This window comes from Schistocerca cancellata, chromosome 8 (genome assembly GCF_023864275.1).
Source record: "Schistocerca cancellata isolate TAMUIC-IGC-003103 chromosome 8, iqSchCanc2.1, whole genome shotgun sequence".
NCBI classification, from domain to species: domain Eukaryota; kingdom Metazoa; phylum Arthropoda; class Insecta; order Orthoptera; family Acrididae; genus Schistocerca; species Schistocerca cancellata.
Window position 1 is genome coordinate 359851194 of NC_064633.1, and position 26739 is coordinate 359877932.

The 26739-nt window shown below is 40.1% G+C and overlaps 2 protein-coding genes across 3 annotated transcripts in view; both read left to right on the top strand.

Annotated features, from left to right (window-relative positions):
• LOC126095282 (cytochrome P450 4C1-like) overlaps nt 1-26739 on the top strand; it is a 355750-nt gene that overhangs the window by 196200 nt on the left and 132811 nt on the right. The gene's annotated exons all lie outside the window — the stretch shown is intronic.
• Nucleotides 1-26739, top strand: part of LOC126095285 (cytochrome P450 4C1-like) — a 74959-nt gene that overhangs the window by 29835 nt on the left and 18385 nt on the right. For both annotated transcript variants that reach the window (XM_049910052.1, XM_049910053.1), the window contains 4 exons: nt 4082-4151; nt 4561-4687; nt 25193-25265; nt 25355-25464. In XM_049910052.1, the coding sequence (XP_049766009.1) occupies nt 4082-4151; nt 4561-4687; nt 25193-25265; nt 25355-25464 (380 nt within the window). The remainder of the gene's footprint in view (nt 1-4081; nt 4152-4560; nt 4688-25192; nt 25266-25354; nt 25465-26739) is intronic.

Genomic DNA, 26739 nt, shown 5'->3' on the forward strand with positions numbered 1-26739 from the left:
TAGCAGTGTTCACGGCCGGATACATCAGTTGCGCACTTATACTACATTGTTCTAAATTTGTGTCCGTTTCCATTATAACTGAAGCATTATGTTTTATTCCTCTTTACAGAATCTGAGATCTGAAGATGATCTCTTAGACGATCGAAACCGGTCGTCTAAAAATAGAAATAAAGAGCTTAAATGTTATCACGACTATGAGTTTTGAAAACAGTTATAATTTTATGAAGACTGCTGTTTTTCCTGGCACTGTGTTTCAAAAAAATTATAATTTAATGTGGTGTAATTTCACTTCTGGATTTCATATCATCCTATATTCGATTAGGAAAAGAGACCTCAAGGTTGTGCAGGTGCGTTCCATCAATGTTAAGTCACTCGCTGATGATCTGATCGCTCAATTATACCAAATTTGCAGGGATGCTGATGTCGGCGTCTTACTGTCCCAACATATCCCACATATTTTCTGTGGGGTTCACATCAGGTGATTTTGCAGGCTAGTCGAGATTTGATATGGTGGTACAGTGTTTAGAAAACCACTCACGCATTCTTCCAGCCCAGTGAACTTTGTGGTTGTCGTCGTCTTTATGTGCCTGTATGAGCAGTGGCCTTCTCCGAGAGGTCCGGCTCTAAATGTTCATTGTATGCATTTCTCGTCGCAATGTTCTCTCGCTAACAGGTGCAGATAACCCTTCCTTCACTGTCTGCAACAGTTTCTATCGGGTTTCGAAGCGATTTTGGTTCACATGTCGCAAAACGAGTCTTTGGTCCCTCTCAGTAAGGATCATTTTCCGACCACAATTCTGGCACCGTATTTCACTGATGGTCTACACGTTGAAGCGTCCGCCGCAAAACACCAACAAATCGAACTTTATACATAGTATGACAATGTGCATGACCAAACACGACTTCCCCTTTTTGTGGTACTCTGTCATGTCCTTACATTTACCCATGTTTCGTACAGTTACCGCTTGAAACGTAAGTGTCTCACTAGTCGTTACTGTCTTATGCTCACTTAAAAGTACTGTGCGTTAGACAATTCATGTATGACATAAAGGAAGCAACATTTCGGAAATTACCTGACTTTCGTCCTTGGCCGCTGACTATGACTTTCCCGCAATATATCAGCGCCATACTCAAGGTGGGTGATGGTGTCTCCACAGATGTAGTGCCACTGCGAAATAACGTAAAGCAGCAGTAATGAATCTCTTCACCTATTTACACACAATATGTTACTTTCTTTTACGTTCATAATGAATTTGCTAGTCTCTGCACCAGTTATTGATCCTCTCCATTTCTCTCTTGTTGCAACCTTCGTATAGACGAGAATAACGGCTCCAAAAAAACCTCATAGAGCTTCCAACATTATCTATCTACTAGATCATTTACATAGTAAACTGTAATGATCCCGTATCACTCCCTTCAAGTACTGCAGAAATTACCGTAATATCTTTCGATTACATCCACTTAAGAATAACATATTGAGTTCAACATCTTAGTAAGTTTTGAACTCAGTCAGAAACAAGGTCCGATATTCAGTAAGCTCGTATTTTGTTCACTGAATGGCAGTGTGGAAATGCCTCTCGGAAAAGCCTAGTAGATGTCTTTATTCAGCGATGAAAGAGAATACTTGATGATGATTACTATTATATACTGACGGGATAAAATCACAGCGTCGACAGTGAGTTGTGCGATATAAACGAAAGTTGATAAGCGTTTTTCTACATGAGAAAGATGATGTCTGTTCAAATTTTGCACCAGTCGCATAGGAGTGGTGCTAGTAGCGCCGCTATGAGGATGCAAATCAGGTTTGCATTAAATAAACACTGTAACGCTCGTGAGCATTATTTATCTTTCTAATTGAACGTGGTGAGTTTATGTCAGTAAGAATGCCTTCAAGGAGACAGAGACGTTATTATCAACACCCCTCTGAGTTTGGACGAGGTGGTACATAGAAGGCTGCGAGGAACACGATATTCCTTTTGCGATACTTCGGAGAGACTTTGGCAGGGAGGTATCCACTGTGCATGATGCAAAGTCGCAGTAAGACCGCACTCCGAACGCTACCGAGAGGGACGGCTAACGTGTTCGGCACATAGCTCTGGCGCATCCTACTGTATCTGCAGCAGTAATCTGAGCAGCAGTTGGCCGCAGAGTGATACAACGAACTGTTAAACATCGGTTACTACAAGGATGGCTCCGAGTCAGACGCTCCGTAGCGTGCATTTCACTTACGCCAAACCACTGTGATTTGCGATTTCAGTGGCATCAAGCAAGAGCTCATTGGAGAGCTGTTGTATTGTACAATGAAAGCAGGTTCTGATTCGGTGCCTTTGATGGCCGAGTGTTGGCTAGGAGGACAACTGACGGTCTGCAACCAACCTGTCTGCGTGCTAGACACACTGGACCTACATCTAGAGATATCGTCTGGGGTCCGATCTCGTATAACAGCAGAAGATTTCTCGTGGTTATCACAGACAGACTAACTGCAAATTTGTACGTCAATATGGTGATTCCACCTCTTGTGATGCAATTCATGAACTGGATTCAATGGGGTTTTTCCAACAGGATAACGCTCGCCCACATACCGCTTATGAAACACAATATGCTCTACAGAGTGTCTACATATTTCTTTGCCCTGCTCGATCATCAGATCTGTCTCCAGTCGAGCACATATGGAACATCATCAGAAGACAACTCCAGTGGAATCCACACCACCAATATACATCGCACAGTGACCGACGTGAATGAACGTCTACATGCTTGCATTTGACATTCTGGCAGTTACACCTGTTATTAATGTGCCAACGTTTCACATTTGCAATGACTTATCCCGCACTTACATGAACCTGTGATCAAGCAATATTAACCACTTAAATATGCTACATAGACAAATGTATTCCAGAAATTTTGTTACTCTACATTAATTAGTTTTTGCTGTTACCATCTTCTTCTGTCAGTGAGCCTGCTCAGTGCTTCGCAATGGCCAAATACGAAAGGGAATCGAATATACATTTTAAACTCCTGTCTCTCTCTTTGTCCACCAGCTCATTCGCCCTGTCTTTGCTCCTCCACTCCCCCTCTTTATGCATCAGCTCCTCCACATTGTCATCTCCACCTCCCACCTCTTAATCTTCTTTTCCTACACCCCCCCTTCACCCCTCTCTCTCCTCTTACCTCTCTCTCAGGCCTTTAACTTTGTTTATTGTAACTACAAAGGAAACCTTCGTTGGGAATTGATGTGTCTTAAAATGAATGTGTAAATCCGTTGGGATCATTGGTATATGGAGTGTGAGATGGACCCTTCAAACTGCCTAGTCTGTGGAGATAGCAGCTTCAGTAACAGTATTTCACATAGTTTTAATCTACGAAAAGGCAAAATGTCAAAGCCTCTAAGCCACAAATACAGCTTTCCTGTTTTCTGTAAAACCGATGGCAAGGAAGGAAACAAAACATCAAGTTGTTGTATACACAGTTCTTTCAAAATATGTATAAGGAGAAAGACTATGTATGAGGGAAACAACTTGTCTTGTGGTTTACGTGCCTCGTTATTGTAGTTGAAGCTGATTTGTAGACAGTAAACAAAACTGCTAATTTTCACCGCCCAGCAGAGCACAGTGCAGAATTTTCTTTTGCGCTATTAGTTTTAATAGAAAACTGGTGCACTGTCGGTTGTGTAAGTATTTGAAGTAAATCAGTCAAATAATTTTCGAGATTTCTGCTAAAAGCGTTTATATCCTATGTACAAAAATTATATGTAGTCTATATTCGTCTGAACGTTTATTGGAGTACTATGACTTGTCTTAGTATAGGTTAACGCGTGACATGAAATTTGTATGCATTTTCATGTCTCATAAGCAAGTTTTATGTCTGTACAATGTGCATGGATATTGCTCTTCCTTTAAACAATGAACTACAAAGTGAAATCAGCTGAGAAAATCAGGCAATACTATAGCATCCCGATTGCTATGCCATATGCAAGCTTCATAGTATATAAGGCTGCAGGACTTCATATGTCGTTGAAATTTTATTTTTAAAAGTTTTGAAAATCCATGATACTGACACATTGTTACCTTCCTTTGACCAGAAACAGCAATGGGAACTTCAGTCAACGCCCAGAATGAGACACAATCTGCTTACGTCAACGCCATTTACAGGTGCGAGTTTGAAAATTAAGTATTTCATGTTATAGATATCATAAAATTATTATACGTTCAGCCCTTTCCTGTGTTAATGTGAAGCATGTCCATTGCTCTTATTTAAGATGAACTTTCTTTGCAAGTGGAGAATGATCTTGCGATAAAGTACTGTATCATCTCACTTCTAAGCTAATGCTTCAATGTCATAACTAATATAATCATAGTGTTCGAGAATCAGATGCTGTACGTTCTCTTTTATAAGCGAGTAGTTTTTACACATGTACAGAAATTAATAGGTGTTGAAGCTGACCTGCAACGCTTCAGTACAATAAGTAGTCAGATCATCTAAAATATTTAATTATCTAAAAATGTAGCCCATGCTTCATAACAACGTTAATGTTATAACTTTGGGCAATTTTGTTTGCAGTATCAGCGAGCTCACCATAAAAAGAATGATTAAACCATGGTTGCACACTGAATTCATTTTTAAAAGGAGTTCAACAGGAAAAGAGTTCTACAAACAGCTGAATATCTTACACGGCTTTACAAAGAAGGTATTGAAAACATGTTGCCATTACGTTTTAATTAGCTGTGTCTCTTTGCCTCTAGTAGTAGACATATTATGAAGTAACCTTATTTTTAAAAGTAATGCTGTATCGTAACAGTATGTAACGTTAGCGAATAAGTGATTAATAAAGTACCATCTGGGCGTCATACTATGCGTTAAATATGTCTAACAATTAAACAACATTTAAAGGGTTATTTTAAAAAGTGGGTGAGCCCACATAGTTATTCGGATACGCCACTTCCAGATATATTAACTCATTGATGATTAGATTGCGCAAATCTGCTAAATTGGTACGTTTCATCAGACATTCCAAATAGTCGCAGATATTTTCCATGCAGCTGAGATCGCGAGATTTCCCCCGAACGTATGCGTACAGCCTGAAGAAGACGGCTATTGTCTTCTTAGAAGACAGGCGTGTCCACAATTCAGCATTAACATATAGAACAAAAGGACAGTACATTGTCTCGGAGAATTTTTTAAAAAAATTTCCTGTTTAACTTCTGAGTGGGCCCCAGTTATTTTTATTTAATTTATTTAACTTGATCATCCCTTCTCTTACATCGGACCAGGGCTGCACACATACAGTAATTTTTACATCACAGTTACGTGAAAAAATAATTTTCATTTCATAAATAGCAATAAAATAATATTAACAGGATTCAAAATTATTTGAAGGTATGTAGAGACAAAGTGAATGAACATCATTGATTAAGAACTAATAAAGTTAATATTAGCAGTACTAATACTACTGCTGTTGCTGCTGCTGCTACCGCTGATAATAATAATAATAATAATAATTATTATTATTATTATTATTATAGTGATAGCTGCAGATACAAAATGCACTCGTGAGAATACAAAAACGATATTTTCTATCATAGCAAATAGTGAAGGATATAAATGTAGGTATACCGCTCCAGCTCAGAGCATTGGGAAAAGACGAAGATCTGGTTGGAAGGAGGGATGTAATGGCTAACAAGTACGTACATGTACAACGCTAGACATAATTGTTGCTTTAGTCAGATACATTAACTGTTTATTCTAACTGGAGATATTATTCAGTTCATTTATACAGGATGTTACAAAAAGGTACGGCCAAACTTTCAGGAAACATTCCTCACACACAAAGAAAGAAAATATGTTATGTGGACATGTGTCCGGAAACGCTTACTTTCCATGTTAGAGCTCATTTTATTACTTCTCTTCAAATTACATTAATCATGGAATGGAAACACACAGCAACAGAACGTACCAGCGTGACTTCAAACACTTTGTTACAGGAAATGTTCAAAATGGCCTTCGTTAGCGAGGATACATGCATCCACCCTTCGTCGCATGAAATCCCTGATGCAGCCCTGGAGAATGGCGTATTGTATCACAGCCGTCCACAATACGAGCATGAAGAGTCTCTACATTTGGTATCGGGGTTGCGTAGACAAGAGCTTTCAAATCCCCCATAAATGAAAGTCAAGAGGCTTGAGGTCAGGAGAGCGTGGAGGCCATGGAATTGGTCCGCCTCTACCAACCCATCGGTCACCGAATCTATTGTTGAGAAGCGTACGAACACTTCGACTGAAATGTGCAGGAGCTCCATCGTGCATGAACCACATGTTGTGTCGTACTTGTAGAGGCACATGTTCTAGCAGCACGGGTAGAGTATCCCTGAAATCATGGTAACGTGCTCCATTGAGCATAGGTGGAAGAACATGGGGCCCAATCAAGACATTACCAACAATGCTTGCCCAAACATTCACAGAAAATCTGTGTTGATGACGTGATTGCACAGTTGCGTGCGGATTCTCGTCAGCCCACACATCTTGATTGTCAAAAGTTACGATTTGATCACGTTGGAATGAAGCGTCATCCGTAAAGAGAACATTTGCACTGAAATGAGGAGTGACACATTGTTGGATGAACCATTCGCAGAAGTGTACCCGTGGGGGCCAATCAGCTGCTGATAGTGCGTGCACACGCTGTACATGGTACGGAAACAACTGGTTCTCCCGTAGCACTCTCCATACAGTGACGTGGTCAACGTTACCTTGTACAGCAGCAACTCCTCTGACGCTGACATTAGGATTATCGTCAACTGCACGAAGAATTGCCTCGTCCATTGCAGGTGTCCTCGTCGTTCTAGATCTTCCCCAGTCGCGAGTCATAGGCTGGAATGTTCCGTGCCCCCTAAGACGCCGATCAATTGCTTCGAACGTCTTCCTGTCGGGACACCTTCGTTATGGAAATCTGTCTCGATACAAACGTACCGCACCACGGCTATTGCCCCGTGCTAATCCATACATCAAATGGGCATCTGCCAACTCCGCATTTGTAATCATTGCACTGACTGCAAAACCACGTTCGTGATGAATACTAACCTGTTGATGCTTCGTACTGATATGCTTGATGCTAGTACCGTAGAGCAATGAATCGCATGTCAACACAAGCACCGAAGTCAACATTACCTTCCTTCAATTGGGCCAACTGGCGGTGAATCGAGGAAGTACAGTACATACTGACGAAACTAAAACATGGAAATTAAGCGTTTCCGGACACATGTCCACATAACATCTTTTCTTTATTTGTGAGTGAGGAATGTTACCTGAAAGTTTGGCCGTACCTTTTTGTAACACCCTGCATAAAGAGGGAAGTTATTCGAGAAGCCGGTGTTTGCTGCTGAGAACTAAGTTTTGGAGGGGCACAGAAAGGATTTTGCTCTGGGGAGTGTTTCCGCTATGTACGAGGGCCGTTTTATTTTTCAGCCTCCGATAGGCTATGAGTAAAAGACAGGTTTCTTAGAAATCAGTTATTTTATTACCAAAAGTTTTGTACAGTTATAGTTACTTTTCAACATAATCACCGAAAAGATTGAGACATTTATCGCACCTGTGGATAAGCTTTTCAATATCCTCTTCAAAAAATGTTGCCGCCAATGATGTCAAATGAGCATTGACGTTGTTTTGAAGATCTTCGTTGGTTTGAAAGTGCTGCCCTCCTAGCCACGTTTTCAGTGCAGGGAAAAGGTGAAAGTCGCTGGGTGCCATGTCAGGACTGTACGGTGGATGATCGAAAATGTCGCACTGAAGCTGTTCAAGGAGCCGTTGGGTTGTGCCAGCAGTGTGTGGACGAGCATTGTCACGGATCAACACAATTCCTGAAGTCAGCATTCCTCTTCGTTTGTTTTGAATGGCTCTCCACAAACGTCGTAAAGTTTCACAATAAGCAGCTGCATTGACAGTGGTTCCAGGCTGCGTAAACTCTACAAGCAACACACCTTTTGGTCCTAAAACACGGTAGCCATAACCTATCTGTTGTTGAATATTTTTGAATTTTTTTGGTTTGTTTGGTGAATTTGGATGCATCCATTGTTGTGATTGTCGTTTTGTTTCCGGTGTGTCGTATTGGATACAAGTTTCGTCTCCAGTAACAACTGATTTCAAAAAGTTCTCTCCTTCATCGTGATAACGGTCACGGAAATTCAAAACTGACCCCATTTCGTGACTTCTGTGGGCGTCAGTCAACATTCTTGGAACCCAACAAACACAAAGTTTTTTGTAGCCTAAATAATTTTCAGTAACGATAGAGTGTAGCCTACGACAGATCTTGAAACTTCCGGAATTTCCATAGACAAAGCAGTTACGGTGAACTTACGATTTTCTCTAACTACTCTGTCAACTCGTTCAACAAGTAGGCTGTAACAACAGACTTGCGTCCTTGGCAGCCTTCATCATGCACGTCATTTCGGCCATCTTAAACTTAGGCATCATTCACGCACAACACCATCAGGCATGAAGTTATTACCGTACACTAGGCTTATTCTATGATGAATTTCTGCTGCACTATTCCCTTCTGCTTGCAGAAGCCGAATTACTCTTCGTAATTAAGACGTGGCTGGAGCAACAATGACGGCAGCCATGTTTACGTGGCTGTCGTGCAACGCAGACTGATGCCTTGAGGTCGGCAATGGCGGAGTGTGTAGAGCGAGAGTAGCGCAAGTAGCCTATATCGCACGTCCACTTTCTGCCGCTCACGTAGCTTCTATACTAAGCGATAGGAGGTTGAAAAAACGACTCTCGTAGTTCAGACAAGAGCATTAAGATAGACGAGTGTTCGTTGATAAGACATTTAAGGAGGCAGAGTGTGTGGAAATCTCTGCGCTTGTGTTCACATGGCTGTGCATGAGAAGGTGAAATTTGTTCAGAGTCAAACGACACACTACAGCGAAAGCGGTAGTTCATTAGCAGTTCCAGGCGCTGTGAGCCTTTTCCTGAGAATGGCCTCGGTGGATAACATCGCCGTAACCAACAATCAGAAGTGTGGGAGTTGGTACAAGTTTCTTTTTTCAAGTCAAAAAGGAAGAGCTTCTTCTTTGTAGGGTGTGGAGAGACGCTGATGCCTGCTTGTATTGCAGCTACGTGCTCAGCCCACTTTAGCTCCCACACTCTTTGCTGGAGTGGGGTAGATATTTGGCGCATTAGGATTAAAGATGCTTGGGATTCCTGACATTTCGGGGTAATGTGCGTAGAATGACCAACCAGAACGGCTCGGGTTTCGAACAGGTTGACTTTTAACCCTATATCCACTCCGCTCTTTGATAGTGTGCACAAATCAGTACTGAAATGCTCAATAGCTGTCTCCAAGTTTATTGATTTTTCACTTAAACTGGAAGTCATTAGCACCCAATAAGACAAAACTGATAACACGTAATTGACGTACAATGAAAAGAGTATAGGACCTAATACTGAAAGCTGTGGGACTCCTGATACTATCTGTCTCCATCGTGACTTTTGGTTGCCTGACATGTCACATTACTGGCGAGACGTCAGGTACAAGCGAAACCACTGCACTGCACTTGCAGGGAAATTTAGGCTGCCAAATTTGACACTAAAGATGTCGAAGTCGAAGTGTGAAGGAACATCCCAAAACTTCACAGAACCACCTCCAGTCTGAATTACATTCCGCAAATTTGCTGATAAAAGCCTCCTTGGGCTGTCTGTGCACTTGATGCCTTGTATCATTTGAAAAGAAACAAAACTGCGACTTGTTGCACTGCGCTACGCGCGTCCAGTCAGCTACTGTTCAACTTCTCTGTTATTTGCCCTCTGAGGTAGTTCATACTGCGAGCCTTTTGTGAGGTACTCACTCCAAATGTCCATTGCATGCCATCCCCTTCTCAAAGTTCACTCGGAAGCTGGTTGAGATGAACCTACATTCACCGCCAACAGGACTGTCTGTCGGGTTTGAAACCTATTTTTTCATCAACATGGAGTGACACTCATACCCTTTCTCCATGGGTCAGCAACTTTTTACCGCCACTGTTGTACAGCTGCGAATAATACACCTTTCCACGTTGATACACCGACAAATAGGGCATCTTCATTCGGGACATATGAAGCGGCAGGGAGGTGGTTGGGGACTGGCAAAGCACTGAGCTAATTAAATCGTATTTCCATAAACAATAGTTTACTATCTCTTAAGCAGTGCAATATGTTAACAACAAAAGATAACACTTAAGGTGGAAGATTCAATGAACTTTAAACAAAAATTTAACCCAAAAGCAGTTAGGTACAATTATCAAAATTCTGAAAGAACATAACAATTGTGAAAGTACGAAAGCTACTAAAATAAAATACAAAAACGAGTCTTTCCAATTTTCAATAAAGGGCTTCTGATCAATCGATAACAAGAATAATAATAACAACCTTGAACAACTAATTTAGAGTCCTAGGCCCAATCAGGTTGTTACAGAACAGTTCACTAGAATACATGAAGGCCTACCCAAAAAGAAAGTCTATAATGTTAATCCAAATATTCCATTGCCGCCAGACCGGCTACATTTTGTAACACATTTAAATTTCTGGCCCAGGGTCAATCATATGTTTGTGAGCCCTCTTAAAATGTTAAACATACACAGATTACTGACCTTAGGTGCAGGTGAGGCCCACTGAGAGAGCGAGAATGATTTTAAAACACTCTACGTCGCCAGTACACAAAAGGCGAGACCAGTTAAATGCAATACTGCAGAAAACGAATTCCACTAAAGTGCGTGCATGAAATTAGCTGGCCAGGTGTTTTCTCAAGATGTAACGTACCTCTAACTCATGGTGTATAATGGAGTAAACCAAAAGTTGAGGTGCCTCTAACCACCACTACCCCTTTCTTTAATTAGCTGTGAACTTAGTTCCACTTGGGGGCACATAGGACAATACAGCAAGGCCCACTTCTGTGGTCTCTCTTGAATTCAGTACAACAGTAATTATGAAATGACCATTAGCTCCTTACAACATACAAACTGCATTAATCCTAATACTACTAAAACAAGAAAACATATGCACCATTAGCTCCTTACAACATACAAACTGCATTAATCCTAATACTACTAAAACAAGAAAACATAAGCACCAATGAGCGGGCAGTGTTTACGAGCACAGCAAATACGAATGCCAAGAAAGTTTTGGAGCAGTTACTCGAGCAAGCAGCTTCCTACACAATATAAAAAGGAGCAGACTGTGCAGACACTAGTAAGTCACGCCACTCAGCGGTATGGTAAAAGACGGCCTGAACTGCCAATAGTAAACTTAATCACTAACCCATGTTCGCCAGACAAGCTATAGATGGATATAGACAGTCCAGTTCAGAAACAAACAAGCTCATGCATGCTCCACAGTATATCAGGCCAGCCACAGGAAAATTAGACACAAACTAAAAAGATAACTGGAAGCTGAGGGTCAAAACACTTCTTTATCAAATTCAAAATTGCTGTCCATAGCTGGAAATGGGCACTCACCATAAACCCACAGTCATGAAGAAAGACAGATTCCCACGCTAAGTTTGCTTTCTCTAAATGGTTGTGTGGATGACAGTTTGAATTCGAACCACCGTCTCGACGAGAACAACACACACCCTAATCCAGGCTGCCTACTTCACGCTATGTTCAGTCCACAGCGAAGTCAACACATCTTCAGCAACTGTGGCCCTCGAACTATACACAGTTCCTACGCGAAGACAGGATTCCATGCATATAGCGTGCATGTCCATATATTGCTACTCGACACTGCCTCCCTGCCCCTGGTAGGAAAACATCCTTCGGTTACCCAGAAACCAGTCAGAGACATTTGCCGTGATTGGCAAATATCCATATAAGCAAGAAACTCCAATTATGGAATTTGCATGGTTCAGTGCGGTCGTGGGCACCTTCCAGCATGAAAATTCCTTTCTGCCATTCTGTTGTGCCTCCATCTGCAACCATTTTAATGCGCTGATTAAATACAACTGGGTGTGGCACATGCACACTACCTGACAGCCACGACTTGCGTCAGCTGTGGATGGTCAAACGATAACACAATTCCCTATGGCTCTATGGCAAGGTGCAAGTCTTTCAACTGGCTACCATTTCGGCGACTTGTATGTCCCTATACTACCCCAGTTATCGAACCATATATCGTTCCTGTCCACTTCTCATGTCATGGGAAAATAAAGGCTACATTAAAGAATGACTGTAAAGCCCATAGTCTGACTGGGACTCGATACAGCGACCACCAGGTCTGACGTTCAAACAACCACCTGCTACTATTTCTACATCGTTCCAGAGCGATCAGTTTCCTTTTTTTAATGGGGTGTCTAATATTTTGTTCCATCAGTTCTTTTCTACTTGAGAATGCTCTTGATGGTAACATTTCTCTAGCAGAATTTGACAAATCGCCACCAGGGCAGACGCATTACCCACGTTCGTATTTTATAGGCTCATAGAACTTTGGAATCGAACAAGGAAATATGTGTTTAGACACTGAACTCGTAGAGGTCAGAGGTTCAAATGCCTCTCTGGCCATTAGAGATCAGAAATAAGCTCTGTATATTCGCTTTAAACTCGCCAGCTTGTTGAGTGATGACACCAACAAATTTATCGTCTCTGTATTCTCGGAGATTCGACTCGTGAGTATCCGCCACTGCCCGTTTAATCGAAAACTCATCACTTGATGTTGTTCTCGGTTGCAAGTGGACTATACCAGTGTAGAAAGGAGAGCGAGAAAACGAGTTTTCGACTATAACTGAGAACACAGCGTTGTCGCTGCTTATTCAACTGTTGGGCACAAATTTATCATGTATCAATACAGTGCCTGATCTGTTAGTATGCAATACTGTTCTCTTTACACACACACAGTACATACACTGAGGTGACAAAGGTCACAGGTAGCCGGTCGTTGTGGCCGAGAGGTTCTAGCCGCTTTAGTCTGGAACCGCGCGACCGCTACGGCCGCAGGTTCGAATCCTGCCTCGGGCATGGATGTGTGTGATGTTCTTAGATTAGTTAGGCATAAGTAGTTCTAAGTTCTACGGGACTGATGACCTCAGATGTTAAGTCCCATAGTGTTCAGAGCCATTTAGTCACAGGTACCTCCTACTATCATGTCGGACCTCCTTTTTCCCAGTGAAGCGCAGCAGTTCGACGTGGCATGGACTCAACAAGTCGTTGCAAATACCCTGTAGAAACATTGAGCCATGTTGCTTTTATAGCCGTCCATAATAGCGAAAGTGTTACCGGTGGTGGATCTTGTGCACGAACTGATCTCCCGGTTATCTCCGCTAAATCTTCGATGGGAATGATGTCGGGCGATCTGGGTGGCTAAATAATTCACTTAAATTGTCCAGAACGTTCTTCAAACCAGTCGCGAACAGTTGTAGCCCATTGATATGATGCATTGTCATCCATAAAAATTCCATCCTTCTTTTGGGAAAATGAAGTTCATGAATGGTTGAAAATGGTCTCCAAGTAGTCTAACATTACATTTCCAGTCAATGATCGATTCAGCTCGGCCAGAGGACCCCATCCATTCCATGTAAACACAGACCCTACCATTGTGGAGCCATTTCCAGTTTGCGTAGTGTTTTGTGGACAACTTGGATCGATGTCAAAAAATGTGTGTGAAATTTTGTGGGACTTAACTGCTAAGGTCATCAGTCCCCTAAGTTTATACACTACTTAACTAAAATTATCCTAAGGACAAACACACACACCCATGCCCGAGGGATGACTCGAACCTCCGCCGGGACCAGCCGCACAGTCCATGACTGCAGCGCCTCAGACCGCTCGGCTAATCCCGCGCGGCTGGATCGATGGCTTCGTAAAGGCTACGCCATCATCAGCTTTTACCAATAGAAATCGCGACTCATCTGACCAGGACACTGTTTTCCAGTCGTCTAGGGTCCAACCGATATGGTCGCGACCCCAGGAGAGGCACTGTCTTGCTGCTGCCATAGCCAACTGACACCATATTTCGCCGCACTGTTCTAACGGATACGTTCGTCGTATGTCCCTCATTGATTTCTACTGTTATTTCATGCAGTGTTGCTTGTCTGTTAGCACTGACAGCTCTAAAAAAAACGCTGCTGCTGTTGGTATTTAAGTGAAGACCGTTGTCTAGTGTGATGTTTGTGGTGAGAGCTAACGCCTGAAATTTAGTACTCTCGGCACTTGTGACTCTAAGGATCTCAGAATGTTGAGTGACCTAATGATTTCCGATATGAAATTGCCTTACGCGTAGCTCCAATCGTTCACCCCGTTTAAGGCCTGTTAATTCTCTTCGTGGTTCCCCTGAAAAGACTTAACGTCTAAAATTTTGCATATGTAAAGCAAAAGAGCTATGTTTAACGGAAATATATAACAAAATATGTGGGATTAATATTTTGCCAGAAATTTGAATTTTTAATTTTTATTGCCTTTTATATAAAATGCCATAACTCAAATTTTAATCATGCAATTAATCTGAAAATTTTATTGTAGTGTCCTGAGAAGATTATAAGACCACTGGACTACAGTTATTAATTTATGGTACAAACTGTATCATTAACAGAGTTTTTAATTTTGCACATCCAAAATTAACTTTTTTCTACACAATCATCTAAAAATCAGAATGTAGTTGCAGGATCTAGTATTTTTTAATTCCAGGGAAACAGCAACATGTTGCGAACAGCTCCTGAGAACTTCATAGCATTAGCGCATATACTTTTTGAGAAAAGGCTTCTAATAACGTAAAAAATGTAAAACAGGGACAGTGAGATTCAAAGATTTTCTTCTCATACTTCTACTTGTAATATGCTTAACTCAGTTTTAAAATCCTCCATACTGATACTCCTCATCCTTCAGGTTTCTCCTCTCTCCTCTTCGAATATGCCTGGCCTGTATTTGCAGGTAAGACATCTGTTAGCTTTCTTGACCCTGCTATCGTCTATGGTGTAAAATGGTTTTGTTGTAAACACACGAGGATATCTACAACTCTTTTCATCATTTCTATTCTGCCATTATTTCCGTTATTGTAACATAAAGCTGCATCATATATACCTATTTTGAGTACTTCAAGTCCACAGAATTTCCTTTTTGTGCATCTAATCCAAATTAAATTATTAAGGCTTTCATTTGCATTTTGTGTCTTTCCGTGAAAACACTTCCTCAATAAATAAGTGTTTGCAAGAAACCTGAATGTAGGCTTAATTGCATTCATAAAAGGTTCTGATAATGAGTGTTTATGTGAATACGTCTCATTTCTGTTGTTGAACTTACACCAGTCGTCTTTCGGACACGGATTGTGCATTGATGTTTGGTCAGTGGATAGTTTGTGGAAAAAAATTGTCCATAGAGCACGCCTCGTTGCCTCTAAATTATGTGCGTTTTTCCTGACAGCGCTCCCATAAAATAACTGAAGAGAATACATTTCTTTCAGGGTAAGCCTGCCTTTTCCTCCTAGTGGTTTTCCATCCTCAAGTACTTCACCTTTCTTTTCTTTGAGTAAGCGACGAAGCCTACCACCAAGCCTCTTTTGGATGTGGCCAACACATTCCAGCTTTTCTATTGCTGTATTGTACGGATTTTTATCTGTTACAGCTTTGAACGAAGAGAAGTCCCCATCACCAAGGTATTTAGTATATCTAACACCATACTGGTCCCCAGATCTGGAGAACATCTTCACAACTGCAGCAGCCTCCATGCCCCAACTTAAGCTACTATAATTTTCAGAGCATGCTACTGCATGCTTTTCTTGCCACGTTATCTCACTGTCTTCATTGTTGGACATTTTCCTTGTTGCACACTGGTGGCAGTATTTAGAAATAATTTCTACATCTAAAACTTTATCTGAATCAATACCAATAACAGATGCAACTCCATACATAGATGTGTGACCCCTTTTCATCCAGGTCCCATCTACAGACATACTAGGTCAGTAAAATTTGTAGGAGATTCACTGTCATGAATATCTACCCTATGATCTATTTATTTTTGGTTTATTTCCACCAGTTCCTTCACTGCTTTCTTCATAGAAATTGTGGCAGTATCGCATACAGCTTCAGACATTTCTTTATTTATTTTTTCTAAACTTGCACAAGATGTACGCATGTTCAGGAAACCACACAATAAATTACCTCCTTCACTGCCCTGTCCAAGGCATCTTAGAGCATATGATAACCTATCATGCCAGTGTTAGTTTTTTTGGAGGAGGAAACTGAAAATTCATATCCACACGAATTACAAACTAATTTAAAATAACAAGCTATTCTCACTTTTCTTTCTTCAACAACAATCAAGAATTATGTGTTTTTACAGCTAACATATGAACATGAAAACTTTATAGCCTGGTAGAGAAACGCTAAAACAATAAGTCTGAATTCAGTGGAATCCGTATCAACATCATTCACGCACGTATACAGTTCTCCTGTCCCAAGTTTCGATGCTGAAGCTGATAGCTTATGATCTTCATTTCGAGCTGCTTCCTCTTTTTTGTTGATAATCCAATTTCCATGAAACATCCGTATCTAAAACACAATTTTCCCACCACACATTATGTATAAATCTTGACTTCCACTTAAAGGTTAGCGAATTCAAACTTCCACCAACTAATATGTATTACTATTGTCAAAATGTAAACAAACCACATGCAAGAAAGCTTTCAGGCAAAAGATATAGATGTCAGCCACAGATATAGATGTCAGCCAAAGATATCGAAAGAAAGCAGCCTTCATACTGACAAAAATTCCACTGAAGCAAGCAGTTTCCCAAATGTCGGAAAAGGTGGGAGTGGTCGCCAATGCAGAGTTAATCAGTTTAACAATTTAATGGCATTTCTAAAGTTACTATCACACGCAACACAGATTAAACTGTGTTGATCAAGAAAATAATATTTTTGGAAAATCATTTTTTGGACCAAACTCCATTACATTCCCCCCATAAGTTATACTAAATTTGGAACTGATACACAGATATTCACATACTTCATACAGCGCAATTAGCCATATGTGCTGGTACCTTTCCGACAAAAAACATTCTACAACTTGTCATCAACAAACAACGGAACGCTTACTAGTTTTTTGTTTATTGTTGATTTCCTACCGACAATCGACTGAGAGTCGCTATAGTTCACATTATTTAGCGTGGCACTTATATAGACAGACTTGGTTCCGTTGTATGTGACGCGTTAAAACACTCATTCCTTTTTATATTGTTGTTCCTTGGTGTTACACACATTTAGCATAATTTATCACCGAAACGCAAGATTTCAACTGCCATTGCGCCATTGCACCATTGCACGTGTTGTCATAGCAATATCAAGTTCTTTCGTTTCATTCCATTTTTGTTTGGGGTGTGGCAGGCGATTTCAAAGTATTGCTGATGTCTGAGATGCTCATCTTGTGTTTATGTGTGTGTGTGTGTGTGTGAGAGAGAGAGAGAGTGTGTGTGTGTGGGGGGGGGGGGGAGAGAGGGACAGGGAGTTATGGAGTGGCACATAGAGTGAGTGGTATGGAAGATGGAAAGGAGGATTTAATCTAGAGGATAACCATATACTGTTTGTGGAGGTGTGCTAAATAGTTTTGTTTTACACAATGATGTGTATTCATTTAGTGCTTACCTTGGGCTCTTCATTTCTGGATGTGGTAATTCTCTTATAATGTTAATTTTTGGTGCAAGCTGTTATTACTTTTAAGAACTTTTAAAGAAGTTTCTATGTTCATTGCTTGGTGATTATGTCCTCTTAGGTGATCAAAAAAGTTGAGAGGGAGGTATTACTCTTCAGTGCTCTGAGATGCACTGCATATTTGGTTCTAATATTCTTAAAAATTTGGTTTATGTGTACAAACTGACAGCAATTACAATATAACTGCTGTATACTTGAATGAGTACATGTAGTAGTCGTAGTGGCCTGTCTTTGAAGTCTGTTCTGTATTTTGTTGTTACTGTAGTGTGTTATGCTGATTCTTTTTCTCCTTAACATGTCGCCCACGCTGTGTGTAACTTTGTTGTTGCATGTCACTGTGTCTGGCGATTTGTTGTGTGTTGCATTGAATCTGTCAGTGTATATCTCATGATTCTATGTAGCCTATTTCTGTACTTTTTGTTAATTTCATCCACTGTATTTACCTCACAGTCATTCACCTGTGCAGTTTGATTTATTGTGTTTAGTCCTTCTATGCATTCAAGTTTTTTCATAGTGTGTGTAGTAAGTACTACATGGTGAGTTGATTGGTTGTGGAAAATTGCACTGGTGTTTGTAGGCTTCCTATGTAATGCTAACTCTTGTTTGTTGTTTACCTTGTGTATTGTTAGGTCTAAGAAATCTTTCATCTGTTTGTGTCTGTGTTGAACTGTATTTGTAGAAGAATAGTATTTATCTCATGAAATTATTTTATATGGGTGTGTGCTTCATCTATAAGGCAAATTATATTTAAAAATATCAGAATGAATGTTTTATTTTGTGCTGCTTCAGTATTACAGTTTTGTCAAAGATTTGATTATATATATATATATATATATATATATGTATATATATATGATTCATGAATTTTTCAGCTAGGAGTTCATTGATTGGGGAATCCATAGTAGTCCTTCTTGTTGACAGTAAAACTTGTTTTTTAATCTGAAGTAGTGCTGTGATGAGTTTCAGTATGGCTGACATTGGTTGCATATATGTCACAGGTGTGTTGCCTTATAGTAGCAGATTTGTTTCTATTACATTGATTGTTTCTTCTGTTAGAATGTGTGTGTACATGGAAATTAATGTTGCTGTGCTTAGTATATCGTTTGAATTGCTTAGGCTACTGTTTACTGTGTATTTATATATTGTCTGTAACAATATACGTGTCTGTTTGGCTAAGTGATAGGCTTTTGTGAGTCTGAAGTTTATCACATGTCTTCTTGTGATGTCTGCAAATTTTAGGTTATGATTTCAGAGTTGATGCTTTGGAGTTTTTCTGTATCATTCTTTTAATATGATGATCACATAATAGCACAGAATCACCATCCAACAAACACATAATTTGGTTTAAAAAGTAAAAAGTATTAAAACCAGCAACAGCTTGTAATAAATATTAAAAATAGAAAAGAATTATCATATCCAAAAATCAGTTGCACAAGGAAGGAAAGAACAAAATGAATATACCGTACTGTCCAATGAAACACTGGTTTCCACAATAGAAGACTTATATCAATAATTGCTTCCCACTGAAAGGCATATGGTTACCCTTCAAATTAAATTCTCCTCCCCATCCTGCATACTACTCTCTCTATCTGCCTTTCCAAAACTCTCTCTCTCTCTCTCTCTCTCTCTCTCTCTCTCTCTCTCACTCTCTCTCTCTCTCTCTCTCTCTCTCTCTCTCTCTCTCTCTCTCTCTCACACACACACACACACACACACACACACACATACACACATAAACACACAAACATATACACATGCTAAGCATCTCAAATTTCAACAATACTCTGTAATTGTGTGCCACACCGGACACAAACAAATGAACACCCCACAGCTATCACAGTACTTGAAATCGCGGCAAAAACCTTGTACTTTGCTGATGAATAATATCAAATACCTATTTAACAGCAAGAAACGTCACCAGTAGAAATAAGTGTTCTACACAGCAAGTATATAAGTCAGGGAAGCAAGACAACAACATAAAAAAACGTAAGTAACATACAAAACAATGCGATATATAGTGGTTCTCAGTCAGAAATGAATTACAAACAGAAGAATTTAAGACGTTCCGTTGTTTGCATATGACAAGCTGAAGAAAGTTTGCTAGATATAAAGCTACCACCACACATAGGTAAAATCGACATGTGAGGTATAATATACTTCCTTATTAATTTCCAAACTTATAATTCTCTGCCAAAAACCTTCAAATATAGTATATGTGAACAAGATATAAAGTCTTAACTTAGTAGCTTAGTGACGTATGTCTTAACTATCTACTGCATGTAAAGTAATAAAAGATGTCACTCATTAACCACTTCTTTGCAGATGTAAATACGTTTGAGTCAAAATTTCATGTAACCTACAGAAGAGATTAACGTGCTACAATATTTTTTGGAAATAAAATAAAGAAAAATTTCATTGAAGACAGCACATAGTGTGCAGAAATACATCTGAATAGTAGCAAAACTATAAAATAATGTGTAATTCATCTCCTCATAATATGTTGCCTTGCGGTATTTACAATCTCCTAACACAAGCCTTTACTGTAAGTAACCATCATTAGAACATAACTAACACTTTATCTAATCAAAGGTACCCGTTTTGGCAGCCAAGGTTGTTAAAGCATATCTGTGCAGTAGTGATGGACTCGGAGGTAAGGTGGATCGAATGCTGCTGGTGGAAGAAACTTTCCCTGGCAGTATTTGATCAGAAAGGGCAGTAGAGGAGGTGGTGTAAAGTTCCTGATCACCAGACTGCCCCAGTACGCTGGGTCACTGCTCCCCATCTCTTACGAAGCGAGAGCAAGTGAAACTGTTGTTGTTGATCCGTCTGTTGCACGTCCAGAGCCTGTCTTGCTGCTGTTCGAGAGCAGTAGGCTGTATTCCAGCACAGGGTTTCTCCCTTTCGTCGCATCATTATACATCTCAAACTTCACACCATATTACACACACTCACTTCTTTTGCATGTACGTGTCCACAGGTGAGTTTATTGAGATCTTTTTCTTTATACTGTGTTTTATTTTTGTCTTTTTTATGTACAGGTCCACAGGTGAATTTGTTGAGATCTTTTTCTTTATGATGTGTTTTGTTAAAAAAACATTTTATTTCATTATCTAGCTATTTGTTCATTAATTCCCCTTGCGTATCATCAAGCTACATCACAGAAAAAATATCTGTAGTACATATAGCATTATATATTCGTGTGAAGGAAGCAACATGCTGTGACATTCGTAATAGGAGATTCAAACAACCATAGTAGTCGTCTCAAATGCATATAAAAAATGGGAAGAAAATGGGACCCTTAAGTGGTTTGTGTCACTGTGCCATCATAAAACACATTAAAATAAATAGTTGTAACCATTTAAAACAAGAATGTAGATGGAGTCGCCATCGCGTCCAAATTCAATGTTCCTAGATAGGATGCACACAGTAAGTGGTGTACCGATACAGACGACACTTCACCTTAGACCACACTACTTCCTCGGTGATATAAGGGGGCGGCTAAGAATGAAACATATCGATCCCAGTTGCGGTATGGTACATTTCTTAACTGGACACGGGCATTATCCCACGCACTTAAACCGTGTGGGTCTTAGACAGAAACCTGTATGCACATGCGAGAAAGAAGTCTCCCTAGAACAGACTGTCTGATTGTGAGGATAATATGTGAACAATAGACATACACTGCACTAGACTACACTGATACAGATAAGCATATATACACAGCAATAAAAGACGAAGAACAATGGGCACAACTAAATGTACTAACAAACAGTATTTCAAAAAGGAAACCTGAATACCTGCGGACACGACAGAACAGACGTGCCTATACGCAGGGTAACAACGATCTCTGGCGGGTGAACAGCGGCAACAACAGTGACAGCGATAACAGTGACACTGAAGAGGAACAGGAGTAGGATGACATGTAGCAGTAAATAAGACATCTACAATTGTAAATCAGACATAACATGCCAAAATGCACTGACAAAATGTACATAACAGTCATATAATAGAGTAAATGCAGCGTAATGTGCTGGCAACCTAGCCAAGAAAGCACCCAGTGTTGTACATTGATGAATACCTGATGTTAATGCATATGATTGTTATTTTAAAAAAGTATTAGTCTTTGTCACATGTCGCAGATAAAAACAAAACAAAAAGCTACAAAAAAGTTTACAAACGAAAACTGGAATTTTTATGACCTGTTTTAAAATATCAGATAATAAGTCTTTAAATTTGCAATATATAAATGAAATAAAAATCTACGTGCTAGTATATCCTGCGCAAGCCTAACTGCACATGAATAACCACTGCAACTTGCATCCATCTGAACCTGATAACTGTTTTCATATCCGGGTCTCCCTTTCCATTTTTTATCCTCACATTTCTCTCTATTGCCAAAAAGATTATTCTTTGAGGCCTCAGGTCTGATCCTATCAACCGAATCTTTCTTTTACTCAAGTTGTACCATAAATGTATTCCCAAAATGGAGTCAGTGCCGCCACATTCGAACCGCACATCCAGTCTTCAGCATTCTTCTGTGATATCAACTTTCAATTTTTTATATTCTCTTGTCGGCTGAACTGCTTATCGTTCACGTTCCACATCCATACAGCGTTACACTACAGACAAATACCTTCACAAAAGACTTCCTAAATTTTAAATTCATATTCGATTTAACTGATTTTCGTTTTTCAGAAACAATTTTCATGCTATTGCTACCTTGCATTTTGTATCATCTCTCGTTAGCCATCATCAGTTACTTTGCTGTCCAAATAGACAAACTCATCTACTACGTTTAGTACCTCATTTCCTAAGCTAATTTCGTCAGTATCTCCTGATTTACTTCGACTGTCTTCCATTATTCTTATTTTAATTTTTATGTTCATCTTATGACTTCTTGTCCTGATAATATTCTTTCCGATTAAGAGCTTTTTCAAGCCCCTTCTCGTCTCTTACAGTATTGCAATGCCATTAACAAATCACAAAGTTTTTATTTCTTCTCCTTGAATTTGAATTCGCTCTCCAAATTTCTGCAGGGTTTCCTTCACTGCTTGTTTATTGTACAGGTTTACTAATAAGGGAGCTAGGCTACAACCCCGTCTCATTCCCTTCTCGACCACTGCTTCCCTTTCGTGTCGTGACACTTATAACTGCAGTGTGGTTTCTGTATGAGTTGAAAAAACGTTCCGCAAACTATGTTTTATCCGTGCTACTTCAAAATTTCAAAGTATGTAATCAGATTAAGTTTTTCTAAATCCACAAATGCTATAAACGTAGGTTTGCCTTTCTTCACCCTGTCTTTTAAGATAAGTCGTAGAGTACATATTACCTCGCGTGTACCCACATTTCTCCGTAACCCAAGCAGAACTTACCTGAGGTCAAATTCTACTTTTTTTTTCATTCTTCTGTAAGTAATTCGTGTTAGTGCTTTGTAGCTGTGACTTATTAAATTAAAAGGAAATGAGTTCACGTACATTTTCGGGAACAGTACAGACAAGGTTTCAGTCACTGTGTCACAGCTGACGACACCAGTGATGTCTAACGGTAGCTACAAAGGCTACTTTCAAATCTATTAAAGAGAACGAACTAAACAGAACAAACATTAACGAAATCAGACTACCATTTTACCGGAATGGGTATTATAAAGGTTATACTCTAAGCAGATGTTCAATACAGACGATGCCGTAACGTCCTTGTGTTGCGGATGACTTGCTGTACTTATATCGATTTGTGGGTGATTTCCGTTGACAGCCACAGGGCGCACGTAATGTACGAAAAGGTACAGTGCATAGGTGATCTAAACAACAAGTAATCTGATGTCAACATGTTCCTAACCTCCGTGAAATTCGTACGTCTATACTTCAAAAGCAATACAAAAACGTTGAAGATGCCTCAGTTATGGTGAAATATATTTATGGATTCAATAAATCAAAAAGCCGGCCGCGGTGGTCTAGCGGTTCTGGCGCTGCAGTCCGGAACCGCGGGACTGCTACGGTCGCAGGTTCGAATCCTGCCTCTGGCATGGGTGTGTGTGATGTCCTTAGGTTAGTTAGGTTTAAGTAGTTCTAAGTTCTAGGTGACTTATGACCTAAGATGTTGAGTCCCATAGTGCTCAGAGCCATTTGAACAATAAATCAAAATTCGTTTTCTTGCAGCAAGACAGACTTTCGGTAGCTCATTATTATTTAGTAGAGCTCAAATTCTAACTGAGATGGTCAGAATGTCTGACTGTGGGTATATGTCTACTTTTGAGAAGTACTGTAAACGGAGTAGACCTACATCGAGAGAATGTTCAGGATCGTAAAAGTAATTTACCTGTACTATATGTTCATCACTAGAGGAGAAGTGATAGCAGGCTACTCTGGAACTCTGTGAATTTACTCTTTGGACAGTAAATCATTGGTGCGGAGTAACATATATAGAGTGGCTAATATTTATGTGGGTATTTGATTGTCTACATTGATGGTGATTTGGTATTAAAGTTATTGTTTTATAAAGTATCTCCAAACCATCCAGCCGTTACGGCGAGCAGATGAATCCGGGTGACACCACTGCTTCTTTATTTAAGCAACTCCTCATTTCAGCTCACGAGGATGAGAGGACTCAGTTCCAGACCTCCCTACCTCAGAAAAGAATCTGAGGAGGTACCAGGAATTGAACCCGGGTCCTTCTGCACCAAAGGCAGCGATGCTATTTCTTTATTTATCTCTTCATCATTAGGTCGTCAGTGATTCTTTGTCGATGTCACATGACATCTTTCACATTCTATCCATGACAACTCCACTCTTTTCTTTTCTTCTTTTTCACTACGTAGGGTGGCCAGTCGACTAATCGAACACGCTGAGCTACTGCGCTGCAGCCATGTGGTTACGAAGGTGATCACGTTTAAAAACAGGGGTAAAGATTGTAACAGAAGAAGAACGAGTTGCCTTGAGACATGAGACATCAAGTTAGCAGAGCATCAGATAAGAAAACAGAGGAGGTCTGTTATAAATTGTTGGATAACACAGGAGATATTGAATTTAGTTGGGGAAATGAGATAATATAAAAATATATTAAATGAAGCAGGCGGCAGGGAACACAGACCTCTAAAAATAAGATTGACAGAACAAGGAAAATAACTAAATGTTCAAATGTGTGTGAAATCTTATGGGACTTAACTGCTAAGGTCATCAGTCCCTAAGCTTATACACTACTTAACCTAAATTATCCTAAGTACAAACACACACACCCATGCCCGAGGGAGGACTCGAACCTCCGCCGGGACCAGCCGAAAATAACTAAGCAGGAATGGCTAGAGTACAAACGCAAAGACGTAGAAGCACGCTTGACTAGGAGAAGGGCAGACGCCACCTATAGGAAAATTATAGGGACTTTTGGAGAGTAAAGAATCCAGACGCCATTTCCTCAGAATTAGTGAGACCTTAGGAAAACCGGTGACAACAGCACTGTACAAAGTGTCAGCTTCTAAACTGTTAGATTTTAATGTGTGAAGAAACTACTACCAGAAACTGAACACATCTTTCGTGTTGCAGGTAATAAGCGAAAGGAAGTCAGCCCGTAAAACGAATGTAGCCCAGATCCAGGCACCACAGGAAGACGACATAGGTACTTGCTGTTCTAGTTATAAAAGAGATACAATATAATTCCATGTCTGCCTAGGAAATTCGCACATAGTACTAAAAAAACTTTTACAGGCAGGAAACGACGTGTGGCTTTTCTGGACATGTTGTTGGACGCTTCTGAGAACGGCCAGAAACTTAACGACCAGGAGCTGCAGGAGGAAGTGGACACCTTCATGTTTGAGGTAAACCTGCTACTGAAATTTAATGTGTAGACAAGGTGTACTGAATTTAGCTTATGTAATTATCGATTCTGCAAAAATGTTTTGATACCATAAATTAGACGGCTCAACAGAAAATTCCGGGCAAACCCGTAGCTTTCTCAGGCAAATGGTTAACTTCGATATAGTTCGAGAACTTGCAGATGTAATTTTAGCATGATACAAGAAATGGACAACTTTCTGTAATTCTCCATCATTTATTTCTTAGTAGCATGTTCCACATATTACTTGTGCTACGTGGTAATTTATTTAACCAAAGTATTCTGGATTCATATAATGCTGCCAGCCTATCCGCTAACTCATATAATTATAGCTGGTGATGCTAATATAAATTTTCTACACAGTATTCCATCCAGTGTAAAATTTAAGCGGATGCTGTCTTCTTCAAACGTATCACTACTTCATGTTCCTCCTACGCATCATACGAACAGTAGTCACGCTCATACCTATTATCTCGCCAGCAGTGTGTCATGTATGGCACCATAAAGTCACAATGGAGGCAGATAAAATCAGGCGACCACAGGTTTCGATACCAGGTCCTATACACTTTTCGTTCTCTGTAAATGATGTGTCATTACTCCTTTCCTATCGCAAATACCGCGTGTAAGCTGCTTATCTCCATTTGTAACTAAGTGCAAAACCTGTAAACCTGAAGACAGCTACCGAGAATCTAAACATCGACCTGCGTGCATTATCAAAATGGGTACAGTGAGGTAGCTAAATCAAGGGATAGCGACATCACATATACAAATGGCTGTAGTATCGCGTACACAAGGTATAAAAAGGAAGTGCACTGCCTAGCTCTCATTTGTACTCAGATGATTCATCTGAAAAGGTGTCCGACGCGATTATGGTCGCACGACGGAAATTAACAGGCTTCAAACGCGGAATGGTAGTGGCAGCTACACGCGTGAAACATTCCAATTCGGAAATAGTTAGAAATCCAATATACCGAGATTCACGGAGTTAAGAGTGTGCCAATAATATCAGATTACACGCACTACTTCTCACCACGGTCAACGCAGTTGCAGTACGGAACCGTGCGGCTGCTACGGTCGCAGGTTCGAATCCGGCCTCGGACATGGATGTGTGTGATGTCCTTAGGTTAGTTAGGTTTCAGTAGATCTAAGTCTAGGGGACTGATGACCTCAGATGTTAAGTCCCATAGTTCTTAGAGCCATTTGAACCATTTTTGAACGCAGTGGCTTACGACCTTCACTTAACGACATAGAGCAGCGG